The sequence below is a fragment of the Lepisosteus oculatus genome, chromosome 29 (genome assembly GCF_040954835.1).
Source record: "Lepisosteus oculatus isolate fLepOcu1 chromosome 29, fLepOcu1.hap2, whole genome shotgun sequence".
In the NCBI taxonomy this organism is placed as follows: Eukaryota; Metazoa; Chordata; class Actinopteri; order Semionotiformes; family Lepisosteidae; genus Lepisosteus; species Lepisosteus oculatus.
The window spans coordinates 1,219,342-1,236,186 of record NC_090724.1 but is presented as its reverse complement, the minus strand read 5'-3'; the positions used below and the strand labels follow the sequence as shown (position 1 = coordinate 1,236,186).

The following is a 16,845-nucleotide window of genomic DNA, read 5'->3' as shown; positions in this document are numbered from 1 at the left end:
ATTTCATTTTTGTTTTACAGAAGCAAGGACTTAACATATTGAACCTTTGTAAGACAAAGCATTTGTGTTGTGACTAATTAATCTCGATCTCAGAAACATCCACCAAAAATCAAATCTAAAAACACAAGTAACACTCTTTACTTTAATTGCTGGCCATAATGTGAAGTACTTACATGTACACTAAGAGCATTTCTGTAATGTTACAACGTACAAATACAAGAAATGGAGTACAGTTTCTTTCTTGCTTTGTCGTCTATCTTTTATGCTTATCTAAAAAAATGAATTCATAACATAAATCAAATCTTACTTGTCTGTTCTGTCTAGATCTTCAAACATGGGTGAATCCATGCTGTCCACTGGGATCTTATAAAGCTTTCCAAATCGTCCTCTCTCCATGGAGCTGTGCTGTGAACTCATACCCTCACAAGAAAATGAGGCTGTGACCCACGATATCTTTACACTGGCTGTGCTGAGAGAGGGAATGTCGTTGGGATTAAAGGTTTCTTTTACAACCGCTTTTCACCAATGGAGCTCTGCTGAACTGTCTCACCCACTGGCACAGCTACACTCCTTACTCATCTCAAGGTGATGTCAGCTTGTGTTACCTTGGAAACTTCCAAATTGCAGCAACCGCTGCAACACCAAATTCCACAACACGTGCTTCCTATAGATGTGCAACACATCTTTGTAGAATTGTGGTTTATATTGGCAACAAAGCATTATTCAGCAAAAAGCAGCTTAATGTACAGGGACGGCTGTAAGCAAGTCCCGCCCATTGTACCAGTCAAAAGTATATATTTCTTATCATGGAGACTTTTAGCTTTGCACTGAAGTCTGTACACCTTTAGCAAAGAACAGCTTGCCAATGCAGTTACAATTATTTTCATGTGCATACCCCTGTTGGAATGTGAGCTAAAAATATTCTTCCCTGAAAGTGTTATAGAATATAAAAATAACAGCAAAAAACTGGCTTGACTCTTCCATCCATTGCTAGAAACCTGCTTGTGGGATGTCAGTTCATCACAGTTTTTTTAAGGAGCTCCTAACCACTAACCTCTTTACCACAGACCTGCAGATCGACTCTACAGTTTCTTAAAGGCTTTATCCATTTTTTTCCCAAATTTGTGCTCATAATACGACTGGCCACAAAATATTCTACTGTAGAAAAACATTAAATGACCCCTGGGTAACCCCAAACAGGGCCTTTTACAGTCTTTCTATCTAATCACAGTAAGAAGCATGTTATTTTACTTTATCAATATGCTGTTTCAGCATTATTACTTCTGAAGCGGTGCAGAGTTCACCTCCTGTTCCTGTAAAGGTAAGATGTAAAGCAATCAGTTGTGCTAAGGAAGCTTAATGATGTGATGTGTTGCACAAGCTGTGTGCAGAGGTTACCCTCGGATAAATGACCTGCTGTACCTCCAAAAATTATTCTGAAATTCTATCAACCTTTTTTTGAAGGCAGGATGTGACCAGGCTGAAGGTTTATGTTTATGTGGAGTTATGCCTCGGAAAAGAAAGTGTGTGTCACATCCATGGTGTAAATGTCGCATTCTCATCTTGATTAACATCTGTCACTAACAGGGACGATCAACGGTGCGGTCTGCCACAGAAGTCAAAGCCTAGTAGAGACACGGGCTTCGTACCATATGGCCATCTTGTGGGATTCTGTCCCACTCCTCTCACATGGCCCCAACAGGCACGTGCCTGTTCACTGCTCTCTGGGCCTTGGGCGCCACCCTTCACCCCAGCTCGTGCCACGGAGGCCGAGGTAGCAGGAATGTTATGTAAGACGATACCCTGGCTTCTTTCTGGAGGCGGAGGCTAGCCGAGAACCTTACTCAGCAACTAAACAGGCGAGGGGCTGAATGGTCTCCTCTCGACTGTAGCCTCAGCTGATGCACTGGAGGTGAAAGATCCTGAGCTAATCTTCTGGTTAGATCTGTGCTGATGCTTAAAACTGATCCCTTTTATTCCCCAGCTCATGCCGCCTCATGCCATCAATAGGTTGCACGAAAATAATTAGAATGCGGAATGAACAGGAATGCGGTAAAAAAATGCAGTAAAAAAATAAACAACAAGGCAGCCTCTGCGAGTCTTCACTGAAGAAACCAACCGAAACCATTGAAAACAGCTCACCCAACAGCGGTGTCAAAATCTTATTTTTGCTGAGCAGCTATCAAAAAGCCTGCAGTGGAAAAAAGCCATGAAATGCTTTGTTAAAAAAGGTAAGCTATGTCTAAAGCAACACAGTGCTTTCTGTACCCACACACTGCAATCTGGCAAGATCAGAGAAGTATTCCTCGAGGGTTGTGCAGGAAGGGACAGAAATAGAACTAAAGGAACCCCAGCAGCTGATCTGATCTCACACCTTCTCTGTTTGGTCTTATTTGTTTCTGTCGTGTTTTTCCACCTCCCTGTGGGTGCACACATAGCCAAACTCGGACCCATCTGTGCCGAATCGCTCTCCCGCACTTTATTTTGCACTGAACAGGAAAGAGAGCTCTAGAAGGGCCGGCAACACCTTGTCTTTCTTAGACAGCACTTAGTCTTTTTTGTCACCATTCTAGACCCAGAGCTCTCGGGTTTCTTCAGCTTGGCTTTGAGCCATAGTATGTGTGTGAAAACACACGTTACCACACTGACACTCACAAGGGTGACTAACGTCTTTTCATTACCCGCACGGTGTTCTACTCTGAATGAGCTTTGAGATTTACTGCTCTTGCTTCCTCTTTTATAATCACTCAACTCAAAAAAATATTGCTTTAAGATAGTTTTTTAAGCTGGCAATAAACATTTGATATGTGTCCACAATGCCTTGGGAGTAATCTTGTTCTGAAAATTCTGAATTACTGCATTTGCTAGTTTCTCTGGAGGTTTCGGATTTCAGTTTTCATGTTTTCAGCTGTCTGTGGGCTATTGTTGTACACTTTGGCTTTAAAGCACAACCACAAAAAAAGTCGCAGGACCTCAGCTCTGAAAAATAGAGGTGCCAACATCAACCATGGCTAAGAAAAATAAAGCATTCTCCATCTGCGAATGTTCCACAATAATGATAATCACAGTTATTACATACATTTATATAGTACTTTTCATCCCAACAGAAGCTTCACATACAGGTGTGGACCTACTTCACCCTCCCTGGATGACACGAGGAAGTCATTCTGCACCAGCATGCCAGCTGCGCACTGAGAAGCAAGACACTGCTCAACCAGTTGAATTATGGAGACCGGATTGTACCAGTCCACAGTGGAATTTAACCTGCTGAACATCCCTCTGTCGTACAAACAGCGCAATGGTGTTGCTTGGAGGCCAGACAACAATACAGTTCCAGAAACTTTGTTGCTTGGAATAATAATTATCCGAATAATAACAGGCTTCCAAGCAACTTTGTTATAGCAGGACACCTATTGTCACTACTAATAATAACAGTGGCTCAAGCCAGTGCTTCCATTCTTTCAGCGGTGTTCTCCGTTCTGAGCGCTCACACCAGCTGTCAAAACCAGAGCAAAACAGCAACACCATTCACCCTCAGAGGAGCAGGACAACCCTACAATACTGTTCTAGAAGTGTCTGCAAAGTTATTCCAAAGAGAAAAAGTGCTTACAAGCTCTGTCTGTCATCAAAGAGCACAGGAAATTAGTATAATTATTTTTTAATTTAATTTCTTCAAATGTACTTCATTCACTTCAAGACTCGATTTTCAGTATCTCAAGTCCCAGAAAATAAAGGATTTTTCTGCTTTTCTTAATTTAAGACTATTGTGAGAATAAACCATAGCAGGCAGAAACATATATCAAAATTTACGATAAAGTGTTTAGTGTAGTAAACTGTATCACAGCTTCCTTTCCAGATCAATACTATATGTAGTTGTTGTTAGCTTTATGACATTCATTCATCTAAAACATAAGAGCAGCTGCAAAAGTGAGCAGGACATGCACCCATCTAGAGTGTTCACTAGTTAGTACCTAACTGATCAAAGGATCTCACTGAGCTGGGTTTTGAAAGCCAGGGTATTGGCTACAACAACATGGCTGGGTAGTTTGAATTTCAGTGCTTATTCTGGAGACATTTTGTGGTTTGATCACATGCCCACTTTTAGAAGCCAATTAGGAGTTACTAAACCTTCACTAGTTCGTTTTTTTATCATTATTGATTATATCTGTTTAAACATTTCGGTTACTACTATTGCTAATTACATATATCACCAATCCAATTAAAAGAATAGTGTCAGGTTTTCTAATTCAACAAACTGGAAAAATAAATATGCAACCACATACACGTATAAACTGGTAAACTGCCAGGGTGAAATGCCTGTTAAACGGGCTCTGGGATTAGTGATCAGTGTCACCAGCAAATTGCACTTGCGGGATTGATGAGTCAAATCACCAAGCAGCTGTGTTGTTGGGTGAGACAGCTCACCTTATTGTGTAATAAACATATTTTTATTGTTTTTAACAGACAGAAATAATCAGCCAAAATTCAGTTTAAGGGGATCACAAAGAATAAACACAAAAAAATTGGAATATGACACATATGGTCTTTTTTTGTTAAAAAAAGGAAAGTTTAAACACTGAAAATGGGGATCAGCTTTTGCTTAAGGAGTTTCCAAAGTCATGAATTTGATTTACTACTAATTTCCTTCCACAGATTATCATCTCCTGTGAATCCTGAAATATCTGTCATTTAAGAAATGCTGCCGGAACAAACAACACCCCTGCTAGTAAATAGTGTTTCAAAACATCCTGTCTGCTTGTGCCATCAGCCCATTGACAAACTGACAGGTGTGTAAGGGATTACAAATTAGCACTAATGCATTGGAAATAATTTAACATTTTGAACAAAATTATTAAAAACGAATACATTACTACATTGTTTGCATTGTTATTATGTAAAGTAACACATTACTATAAACATGCTCCATGTTTCAGTTTCTTTTCATAAAAGAAAAACTTGCAGCATAGGATTACCAGTATATAAAATATCATTTAAAATTCAATGAAGTACAGGAATATTTTTCACTAGATGATGTTTCCCATTTAACCATGAAATGGATTCAAATATCCACAAAGGTGACATGGACACATACAGTATGCGTCTTCAGCATTTTTTCCATTTTTATTCTTCTGCAGACCAAGGTCAGACACGTACAGTATGACACGTTGCTAAACTTTTATGTCGTGTCTCATAACATCTCTAGGAATGTAAAAAACAGTTCAAGGTGGGCATTTTTTAAACTGCCTATAGAGTAACATATGCTGAGCCACATTTATTAAATACAGATAATAAGCTGCCACCAGTTTAATTTCTTACTTCTTTTTACTTTGGTTCTAAAACAGGAAATGCAAAGACATCCAATTAACTTGCAACCCTACTCTCTTTTAGAGGAACTGACTGAACTGTCCTTGAAGGAATATCTTTTACTGTACTTTAAACAAACTGAACAGGGCTCTCATTTCTAACCCGAGATAAGACCATTGTTACCAATTAACTCCTCACTGTACCCTGTTTAAAGATCTCTACTGCTCTTATCACCAAGGCTTAAAATGGTTTCCAGTTCACCGTCTTACCACATATGGTACCACAGAACAGCCACCAAAGCAGGATTTAAAACTCACATTTGTCTGCTTTTAGTTTTCTTTACACTCCCTTCACCAAACAACTTTAAGGGAAGTCTTATTGAAATCTTGAAAATTCGCTTAAAAATTTGCTCGTATGTTCTCCCTGTGTTCTTGTGTGCTAACTTCAGGTGCTCTGCTTATTTTTATAATTATGTCCCGATTCATCAGCCTGTTCCAAGGGGGAACGTAAGACCTGCTGCGTCAAATTGTAGGACATTTCTGCACAGAGTTGGTGACAGTATAGAAAGCACTGCAGCAAAAGTATCAGGTTAAAATGAAGAATTACAAGAGGAAAAGAAGATGTTTTTATAATTCTCTTCTGTAAGATGCTGGCTCGTGGTTTGTACGCTGGCATGATAGGGCAAATGATTTTGAATTAATTCAGCTGATGCTCTTGTCCGCTGATGATACACTGACGCCCAGGTGGGGTAGTACAGCAGTACTACCCCACCTGGGATTCAACTCCCACGTCTGAGCCCAGAGCCCATTATGGTGCCTGGGAGCCCTTTCCCCTTGGGAATACAGGGGAACAGATGGGCTGCGTGTTGATTGGATTTGTCAGTATACAAAGCTTAACAAGCAAAGACACCAAGACAAAAAAATAAAGAAACTATTCTGACAGTACAGGAATCTGGAGTTCCATTAATGCTGTTGATTTAACAGTCAAGAAATCTCTGCAAGAGTTCTTAATTTTTCCTTAAGTTATCCAAAAGGATAAAATGCCAATAATAGCAAGACATGATAAACAGATATGAAAGGAAATATATTTCTCAAAATTTAACTGCACTTTACTGAACTCCTTTAAGTTGTGTTTTAATTTAAAGTAACTTACACTTTAATATATGACCTACCAGAATTCTGTTTTTGAGCAAGTTCTGCCACACAATGGCTCCCATATAACGAAAGACGAAAAACCGAGGGTTGACAAACACTGCCATCTACTGGTCACATGGATACTTCCTCGATTTTCAACAATGTTGAGCCTCTCCCTTTGTTTCTAGTTTGTATAGTGGAAAATGAGTTTAGTTTTCTTGTATAGTTTTAGTAGTCACTTTATGGCAGGTTTAAGTAAAAAGCTGTTTTTTTTAGAAAAGTGTTTTACCAACCTTTTTTCCAGTAGCTTAGCTTTTGTTAAACTCATAATGACTATTCCTCATATCCATTCACTGATTTGAAGTAATCTCTTGAACCAATACATGGTAGTGATGAGCTGGAACCTCATCTAAGCAAGCAACAGGCACAAAGCAGAATACACCCTGGACTGGGCTGTAAGTACTCCAGCTTTTTATCACATGATTCTGTGGAAGGTTCCCTGTGCCTGGTAGGCAGCCAGACTGCGTGAAGACGCAAGAGGGTGTTAATTCTCATTAGTACAGATGTTAGGTGGCATGGTGGCACTGTGATTAGCATTGCTGCCATGCAGTGCTGGGTTCTAGGGTCAATTCAGGACCTGGGGTGCTGTCTGTGTGGGGTCTGTATGTTCTCCCTGTGTTTGCGCGTCTTACCTCTGGGTGCTCCGGTTTCACACTCCAAAATCACTGAGAAGTTATTGGCTTCTAGGAAAATTGGCCCCAGTGTGATTGCGTTTGTCTCGCATCTCTTTCAAAGTCTACCCTGCCTTGCGCCCATTGCATGCCAGGATAGGCTCTACCTTGGAAGAAGCAGTTAGAAAATGAATTAATATTGTAACGCAACGGGGGCTCAGGCGGGCGCCCTTGCCGCATCTGGTCAGCCCCATCCCGACTGGAGGCTCGAACCCGGGACTTCCGCGTCTCTGTAGTCCTGCTATCACAGGGAAGGGCGGTGACATCACCTGCTCTGGTAAGCCGGCTCTTACACAGTGCCTGTGGGCCGTAAGCGTTACACTCTCCCCCACTTAAATCGCCGTCCCCGGCGAAGGGCTATCCCATCCCGCTCTGACACCAATGTAATGCAACAGGGGCTCCGGCAGGCGCCCTTGCTGCATCTGGTCGGCCCCATCCCGACTGGAGGCTCGAACCCGGGACTTCCGCGTCTCTCTGCAGCGACCCAGCCCCGTGAGCTAAAGAGAGATCTCCCTACAGCCCAGTAGCTGTAGTCCTGCTATCACAGGGAAGGGCGGTGACGTCACCTGCTCTGGTACGCCGGCTCTTACACAGTGCCTGTCGGCCGTAAGCGTTACACTATTATAGATGCTACCCACCTTTCGCTCAAATCTATTTCTGCATTTATGATGCCAACTGTCATTCCAACAGAAAAGTTACAGCTTAACAGCAATAAAAAAGCTGTACAAGAGCACAGAGCAAAGGCATTACAAGAAGTCTTTTTATTTACGCATGAATAAAAGTCCTTCATTACCTTCATTACAGCTCTTTGTAAACACACCATTTATATAAGCTAAGGCAAACAGAGTTTGCCAACTTTGAATTCCAATTACATACCACATAAGGAAATGTCAACCAGCTCGAAAGCTGCATGTTACAGTCATTCTCTTTTACAAGTTTGAACAAGGGCACTGCAGTTTTCCCTGGCTGGGAGAATCAGCACATTTTTGCATGATCCAAGCACAGCCCACTTCCTTTCCTGTAAAATGACGTGACTGCAGGACCAGGGTGGTGTGACTGAGGCTGAACACCCCGGTACAGACTCACGTGAAAGCAATCATAGCAAAACAAAAAGCAGGCTGTCTTCTGATCTGCACAGTGCGGTCTCGGTCTGTACTTACAACCGTGTCAAAGAGAGTGCTGAAGGTCCTTAGTAACATTAGTAACGATCACAAACCCTGAGCAAATGAAATAAAAATGCTTGTCAAACTGTCCAAATCCAATGGATGATGATAAACATGCATTCTTTTAAAACTTTCAACACCAGTACAACCACAGGAACAATCTGGATGCACTTTCTACACAAATAAAGTGGCTTGCAGAAAATATGCATTTAAGATCTTGTTGAAATTAACACTGTGGTGCATGCCAACCTATGAAACCCCTTTTCCTAAGCTGGGACACCCCAACAAGCTAAACAGCCAGGCTTCCACTTTAATTGGAAAAAACATGTCCCATACTGGAAAACAAGGTCATTCCTAAATTTCCTGAGGGATATTCTCTTAGGATCCCACAATCACCTATAATACTGCCGAACATTTCTTAACCATTCTTATAAATATTTAAAGGATTACAGCTCTACAGACATTAGGATGGTGACCATTTCACACCTTCTTCTTTGCAAACATGTTCAGATCCCATCATATTGGTTGGGGTCACTAATGTACAGTTTCAGATCTTGCCACAGATTTTCAATCAGATTCAAGTCAGGACATTGATTGGGCCACTTTCTTCCTGCTGAACAGGTCTTTAGCAGCCTGAAGCAGGTTTCCCTCTTGCTTGTACTTTGAACCTCACTCTTGACAAGCCTCTCAGCCCTACTTCCCAACTGACGAGAAGCAGGAATGTTGTCACCACCGAGCTTGACAGTCGAAATGCTGCTGGGTTTGCACCAGAGGCAACACTTTGGATTCAGACCTAAAAGTTTCAATTCTGGCATACTTGGCTGTAAAAACTTTTGCATTGAATGACATTTGCCATTGAACTCACTACATGACTTGTCAAAGTAATTTAGTGTACCTGGACTAAGATGGGTTCACAGCTGAATACTCAACATATTTTAGGAACTTTAAATTTTATAATGATTGATTAATGACAGCTTGTAGAACACATCAGCACTAGAGGAGAGAAGTGCTAGTTAGGGCTTGATATACGAGAAGCCAGAACAGCCCCTCAGTTTTCTAAGAATGTGAAACTTATCAATTCAGACAAATGTGGTTGAGGTAAATTTACATCCACGTGATATATCTGTCAGCAGACTCGAAACCAGATGATAAAACTGGTTGTTCAATTCGCTACAGGAAATGATCTGAATTTACACTTTCTGTGCTGTAGCTAAGAATTGTCACCACAAGCGTCTCAACATTTCCCTCACACAAACCCACAGTCACACCAAGCTTAGTGGAATTCCCTCCCATGCAGACATCCATTTTTAAATGCCACCTGCACAGTAGTATGTCCTATCAGATGACTTAATTCTACTCATTATATACTGTAACAACTGTAGCTCGAACGTTTGGCACTTACATTTGGCAACAACATTAAGGGCAAATATTGGGACAGTCGTGTTATTTGCTAGCCCAGCCCTGGCATCAGTGTTTCTTTCAGCCCTCAAGACCACGAACACGTCCCCTTTGGCCAAATTAGGCAGAGAATAACTGATCTAAAGACATGGACTTACCTGTAGATGTGCAAAACAATGAAAGTATTAAATTTAGTTCTGTTCCACCTGATTAACTATCCAGTGGGTGTAGGGCCCAGGAGAGGGTAACAGGGTGGAAGAACATTTCAAATTTCAAACAGGCTGCCATTGTACCCCAAAATCAGAACCCAGGGACTTGTAGCAGTGTCACCAGTAAAGACTGCAGGAAAATAACTTCTATTCTGTTTACGCAAAAGACATGCATTGCTTCTTATATTCTTCTGCTGAATGGATATACAGCCTAATAAATGTTGGCAACTTTTGGTAAAGAAGTGCACTGCATGTGTATTGAAAGCTTCCACGGAAAAGAGGGAGTGCGATGGAGCAATAACAAAGACCCGCTCTTACTCATGGTACTGGGGTGGCATGGTGGTGCAGCACTGCTGCCTCACCACGCCGGGCCCGGGTTCAATCCAGTTCCTTGTGAGCCCCTGTCTGCGTGGAGTTTGTATGTTCTCTCTGCGTTTGTGTGGGTTTCCTCCAGGTGCCCCAGTTCCCTCCCAAAGTCAAAAGGGTAGGTTCTGTAAAAGTGTGTGTAAATTGTGTGTGTTTTAAGTCTGGGTGTGCCCTGCGATGGACTGGTATACCCTGGATGGGATATCTTGCCTTAGGCCTGTTGCTTGCCGAGATAGGCTCTGACCCTCCCTCCATCCTGTATTGGAGAAGCGGACTAGAATGTGGATGGTGCTGCCCGTTAATAGGAGACTGGTGCTTTCTAAAATTAAGAGAAATAGTGAAGTGAAAACTACACCTTTTTTATCTGCTGTGAGCCCTACAGGAGGGCTATCTGTGATGGTAAGAGCAATAATGTCTCTCACTAACATCACAAATTTCCCCATTACGACATCAAGCTTCCACCCCTTGCCCTGATGCAGTTCAAACTACTCTTCCACACAAATAAAACCACTACAAAATGTAGTCCACTTATCCATTTTCTAACTGCTTCTTCAGGGTATACTTGAATCAAAAGTTAAAAAAGACACAATTCTTGAGAAAGCAAAAAGTCCACGTTCTTGCAGTACAAATGACATCTGTTTTTAAAATGAAAGTTTCTCAGTAACCTTAACAGCAGGTCTAAGGAACTTTGTACGCAGACAACAGCCATCTATCCTGTTCGAGGCAATAAACTCAGCTCCTCAGCTCTCAAGGCCACCGCATGTGTTCATACATAAGATAAAAAAGTGAGAGGTGAGAGGAAATAAGTGACACAAAACAAATGTAAATACTAGTCACACGCTGTAAACTATCATGCGATCATGGGGAGTTTTCAATTACTCTGGAAAATGTTTCCAAATAGGCCCATGGTTTGGAAACCAAGTTTGGAAATTCCATATGAGGATAAACTGAGGGAGGGAACAATAGTGTTCATTCTTCTTTGTTGTGATGTCTACGTTCACCAAACCTCCGCACAGCTGAACAGGCGCCTGTTGGCATTTATTTAAAGTGCTACAAACACTGATGTCGAAGTACAATGGCAGCCCAGTGAGGCCTCCTTTATTAGGGAAGCTGTAAACTAGGTGGACAGGCCTGGACAACGCATGACAAAGACAACAAAAACGTTATGAAAACCTGCTCCATCTAGAACCAGTATCTCCTTTCAGTCAGCTTCAAATGCACGTGAGACCTAGAGCCAGGATCCTGAAACTACTCAGAGATTCAGATCTCTGTAAAATGTAGCTACTTCACATTACAATAATCCATCCATCCATTCGTTCGTTCATTCATTCATTCATTTTCTTACCACTTCTTCCATCTGGGGTCATGAGGGAGCCGGAGCCAGAGCCTGTCCTGGCAAGCAACCGGTGCAAGGCAGGCTACACCCTGGACAGGACACCAGTCCATCACAGGACACACAGACACACACACACCAGGGCCCATCGTCCCCGAAGTCAATTAACCTAACCGTATGTTTCTGGACTGGGGGAGGAAACCGGAGCATCTGGAGGAAACCCATGTGAACACGGGCGCAGCACACAAACACCACACAGACAGTGAAGGGCCAGAAGGGCCAGAATTGAACCCAGGGCCCCAGTACAGTGAGGCACTAATGCTAACCCCTGCGCCACCAAACTGCCCACATCACAGGAATGCTCTATTTACATGTTAGTCTCAAAGGCTTTGATTGCCTTGGCCCCCCGCCGCTTGTCTTATCTACAGAACTCTCAGCTGCCAAGAAGCTCTGAACTGTTACAGCAACCTGAAAGTGATCTGATTTTGTAAACACACTAAAATATCGTATCGTGAATTTCTGAACTAATCTGGCTTGTACTTCTATCCTCCGATCCAGTTATCTCAGATCCCACTAGCTGGCTCGAATATATATAAAGAGCATGCTAATCCAGGCCTGGATGAGACATCAGTTGAGAACCGATCCCCAGCAATGCAGGTCGCTGTTCATCAGGGTCCCTAGCAGGGATATGACCACACAACACAGAATTAGCACTTACTCGTGGAGAATGGGACGAGAATAAGTTACTGTAGAAAATGAGACATTAAATTGTCTGTTTGTTAAGAATAGGAACATCTGGATATGTACAAGAAAGATATTCAAGGTTTATCCAATTTTATGCAGCTACACTAGTAGCTCACAGGAAAGGGTCAAATTAGGAGATCAAGTAAAGTGTAAAGAGCACATTTCTACTATCCAAAACTCTGCACGTATTCCAATGGCACTGATGGTCTGCTGCGCCGGAGACACAGTGCCAATCTGAGCCATTGAGAAACAAACCTTCGATGTAACTTAATGCAGTCTCTCAACAAACAGGCACGTTCAGATCAGGCATAAGAGCAAAGCCAGAAAATATGTCACAAAATCCTAATTGATGTTCTTATGAATTCTTTTCATTCCCTATTTAATGCTACATTTAACCTATGATACTCATCTCCTATGATGTAGGTCATGCAATTAATTAAGCATTAAATGAGTTTTGGAGATGCGTCACTGCCTTCAGACACCTTCACACCCATGTGGAACCGAGATCAGATTCAGATCCAGGTTTTTTTATTCCAGTCCTGTGAATGTGTAAAGGGAATTGGAATTGAAAATTGGTTTGAAAGAATGAATTTAAGGTGAACTGGAACTTTTGGAATTATAGTTCAGCTGGGTAGCTGCGTCAGCATGCGTAGGCTGCAAAGGAACAAGTAATAGGTTTATTCCATGCTGAAAAAAAGAAGAAAGAGAACACAACGTTTCGGCCGTGGAGCCTTCTTCAGGTGTGAGAGAGACAGGGCAGTAGGCAAAGGTAAAGTAGCGGGAGAACAAAGGTTGAGAGGGAGGAGGAGTGAGAGGCGGGAGCAGGGGACAGAAAGAGAGGCCAATCAAGAGGTGTGAAGTCAGAATGGGTGCAGAGAGGTGTGAAATGAAACTTCCAATGAATGGAGAAAATTTAAAAGAACAGTAATCTGTCGTTAAGGGAAGGGAGAATGTGTGATCCTAACTGCAGAATAATTTTAGTTTCGGTGGTCATGGTGACAAGCCAATATGCTGAGCTGCTGGGACCTGATTCCAAGAATAATCAAACCCAGATAAAGACAATCAGCAAAAAAAAGTGCCTGGAGAGATATCAGCTGCTCCTGGAGAGGTTTCAGGAGTGTGAAGCTCCTCACTCGTCATACTTTTCCCAATGGGCACATCACTCAAACTTCGAGCTGTGAAGTCATGTTTCAGCATTATGAAGAAGAAGCATGACCTATATTGCTCCTCTTGCTTGGGAGGATTTCAAAACTCTCTGATAAGAAGGTGTATGCAACATGAAATTACATTTTACGTTACAGGTTATGTATTCCAGAACATATTATAACATTTATAGAATGTAACGTTTGGTGAGTTGTTCTGCTTAGGAGATATGTTACGCCACTGCCTGTTTTGTTTTGTTTGCTAGACCACAATATGGAAAAATATGAGTCTAAAACAAGTTGACATTTAAAATTACAGAAATGTTAAGATTCACAAAGAAAACTGAGGATATTTTGCTGCTGATCACTTTTCTTTAGAAAATATAATCCCTGCCCTTCTCACCACTATTTAAATACACTCAGTTCTGATCACCTGGATTAAATAAACACCATTTGCAAACTTCTTAGGCCATTCTTCTGTTCATTTCAGCCAGTAACATTTAAGGAGGGTTTCATTCAAACAAACGGAAGGGCCTGTGTACACATTTCAAAACCCTTTGGTTTGGCCATTGTGGTTTATGTTATTTCCAGAGAAGGGCTAAGACTCACCATCCTGTTGAAAAATGAAACCCTCCTTACACAAGTACCGTCTTTATTTAAGACATGGCATTGAGGAACCGAGGATTTTTTAAAGCTTTATATAAAGTTGAGACCTTCATGGGTTGTTACTGAGGTAAACATGTATGAGATATACACTGTATTGTTGTTTTTCTCACTAAGAAAATGAGGTACCCAGTAATAGACCCAGGTTTATTTCTATAGTTTATCTTGATGTTTAGCCACTGTAGACACTTCATGAGTAGATTTTCTTCGGTGGTAGAATTTCAGTCAGATTTTCACGCGAATTCTCACTTGACACTGGTGCACTAACAAAGCACATTAGCAAAGGTACCCCCAAACCCCGTAAACAACTACTTGTTCGTTTTAAGGAATCAGAAAATCCGACGTCTTCGCACTTCATTTTCTGAATACCTTTCCTGCCGTAAAGAAAAGCTCACCACCCCAGCTGAATTCCTAACGCCTCGGTATCCTGTGAAGCTCAGAGTGACCTCACCGGTCCTGCAGTCACAGTATGCGGGCTGGCTCTGATAACACAGCTATGTGTAACCCACAAGGCCAAAATATCAACACTCGGGCAGCCTTCTTCCATAAAATATCTTAATTAGGTCTGACTGTGATGCACCATGGCCAGTTTCTCTTTCCGATCACTGCATTAAGATAACCTAACTGAAATTTTAGGGGAAATGCAATGCACGGTCCTCATTTCAATTACCACATTCTGAACAGAATATCAGCAACAGCACTTCAGTACATCAATCATGTCACGTACAAACTCATGGCGTGATTTCTCATCAGAATTAATGCATACGTGGACACCAGGAGCTGCTCTGTTTCTCTGCTGAGCGATGAAGGCTGGACGTCCCGCTCTGAGCCACCGCTAAAACTACCCATCCCGACAGCGGAAAGCAGAAGCTCGTACACACCTGTCCAAGCATGACAGGTGTGACCCAGACAGCTGACAAAGGAACCCGAAGTGAGATGCCCGCACGAAAACCGGCCTCGTCTGACCCGGCTCTCTCGAAATAACGTGTTTTTGCCGAGAAACACAGATCCCGTCCCGGCACAGCCGGCCTGCTCACCTCTGTTTCATGAGATGTTTTATTCCAAATAAGCCCCTCTCGTCGATTTTCTTCAGGATTGTTTTGAGCGCTTCTCTCTTGCTCTCCAGCATTCTTCCTGCCGGCCCGGGTCCTGACAATGACACGCTGCCGCCTCTCAGCTGTTACTCTCAGCTGTAGTGGTTTTTTTTACTCCTCCATTGAAGCCGCAAATGGAAATGAGCTCCAATCGGACCAAGAGGAGCAGCCAATAGGAAGCCGAGACGTCATCGTGTAGGGCGTCAATTACGCCTCTTCAAGCATATCCCTTGGACAAATAAGGATGGAGATCAAGTTTCCTTCGAAATTCTGCAAGATTAGCAGAATAAATGGCTGTCCTGTAAAACCACCGACCACCAAAATGCATATAGAAAGGAGTCTCTGTGTTGTAGAATTATAATTGCATTTATATTAATAGTCATTATGATTTACAGAAAGTTGCGTTGAAATACACTTCAAAAATGTAATCATTGGTTTATACTTTATCCATTTTTAATCAAAACCGACGCAGCCCCTGTGACGAAAAGCGTAATAACACCCTTTCGTGGTTGCTCATACTGTATGAGTAAAGTAATAAAAATGGAACAGAATACTGCATATATAAATATCGAAAAAAAATGAAACAGGATGGTCTGGTAGGAAGGCTGAGGTGCTTTTATTTTGCTATTATTTTAATAATTAACTATTATTATTTTAAATAACAGCACCTGTTTGTTAAAATATGAGACCTGATTTTGAATAACAGATCGCTTTCTGTTGGCAATTTACATACAGAGCAGGGCCAACACTGAGGGAATTCAGTAGGGCTTTTAACATTGCTACACCTCTATCTTCTGCTGCTTGAGCAAAAAACTGTGGAACTTGACAGCTGCTGAAAATGTACAGTCGTTTGAAAGACAAACCCACTTAAATCTCTAGGCCACCCGGACTTGATTCTGCCTCGAGAGAGTGAAGGTGGGATGTCCTGCTCCTTACCTCATGGGGATCAATCCCTGGAATGAACAATTTGAAGCAGTCAATCAAACCTACCCAGCATGCTTTTGGACAATGAGAGGAAACCAGAGCACCTGGTGAAACCTCACATGGACCAGGGATACATTCTGAGGAAAGTGATTCATTATTAATAATGTTTAATTACTGTTTGGGTGTGGGCACATGGCCTTAAGCACTAAAAATACACTGTATCTTAATTGATATATCAGTACAAACATGATCTTGTGAATTATTCAGCCTACATATGAAGTATGAAATAACTGTTATGCCATCACATATTGAGCTGCTGTGATCAAAAGTGTAAAACTGGGGGCTCTCCAGAGACTCAACCAGTAAAGGTGCTCACTCACAGACTAGATTGACCTCTGTGGAGCAGATATCACTACTTACAGCCTGGGTTTTAACATTAGCCAGTAGTGACCAGGATTGATAATGGTGGAGAATTGACATTGAGATTCCTGTGCAGCACAGACTCCCTGTGCAAAAAGCAAGGACACCAAGGACACTTGCTGGCTTGGAGTGACAAAGATGTTCCACTGCTGCCATGGGACAGACTCTCCTGGTCAGAGCTGTGGACCCTGCAGCTTGGAACAGCTGACGGGCTGGGCCTG

The 16,845-nt window shown here is 42.0% G+C and overlaps 1 protein-coding gene across 2 annotated transcripts in view; it reads right to left on the bottom strand.

The window, feature by feature from the left end:
* The window catches only part of LOC102692441 (GRAM domain-containing protein 2B), a 44,395-nt gene extending 29,003 nt beyond the window's left edge, over positions 1-15,392 (bottom strand). Inside the window, exon 1 of one of the 2 annotated variants that reach the window (XM_015365731.2) lies at positions 15,224-15,392. In XM_015365731.2, coding sequence (XP_015221217.1) covers positions 15,224-15,315 — 92 coding nt within the window. In that variant the 5' untranslated portion in view covers positions 15,316-15,392. Of the gene's footprint in view, positions 1-307; positions 542-15,223 lie in introns of those variants that run through there. The other variant, XM_015365730.2, reaches the window with a different exon arrangement.
* Positions 15,393-16,845: the final 1,453 nt, after the last annotated feature.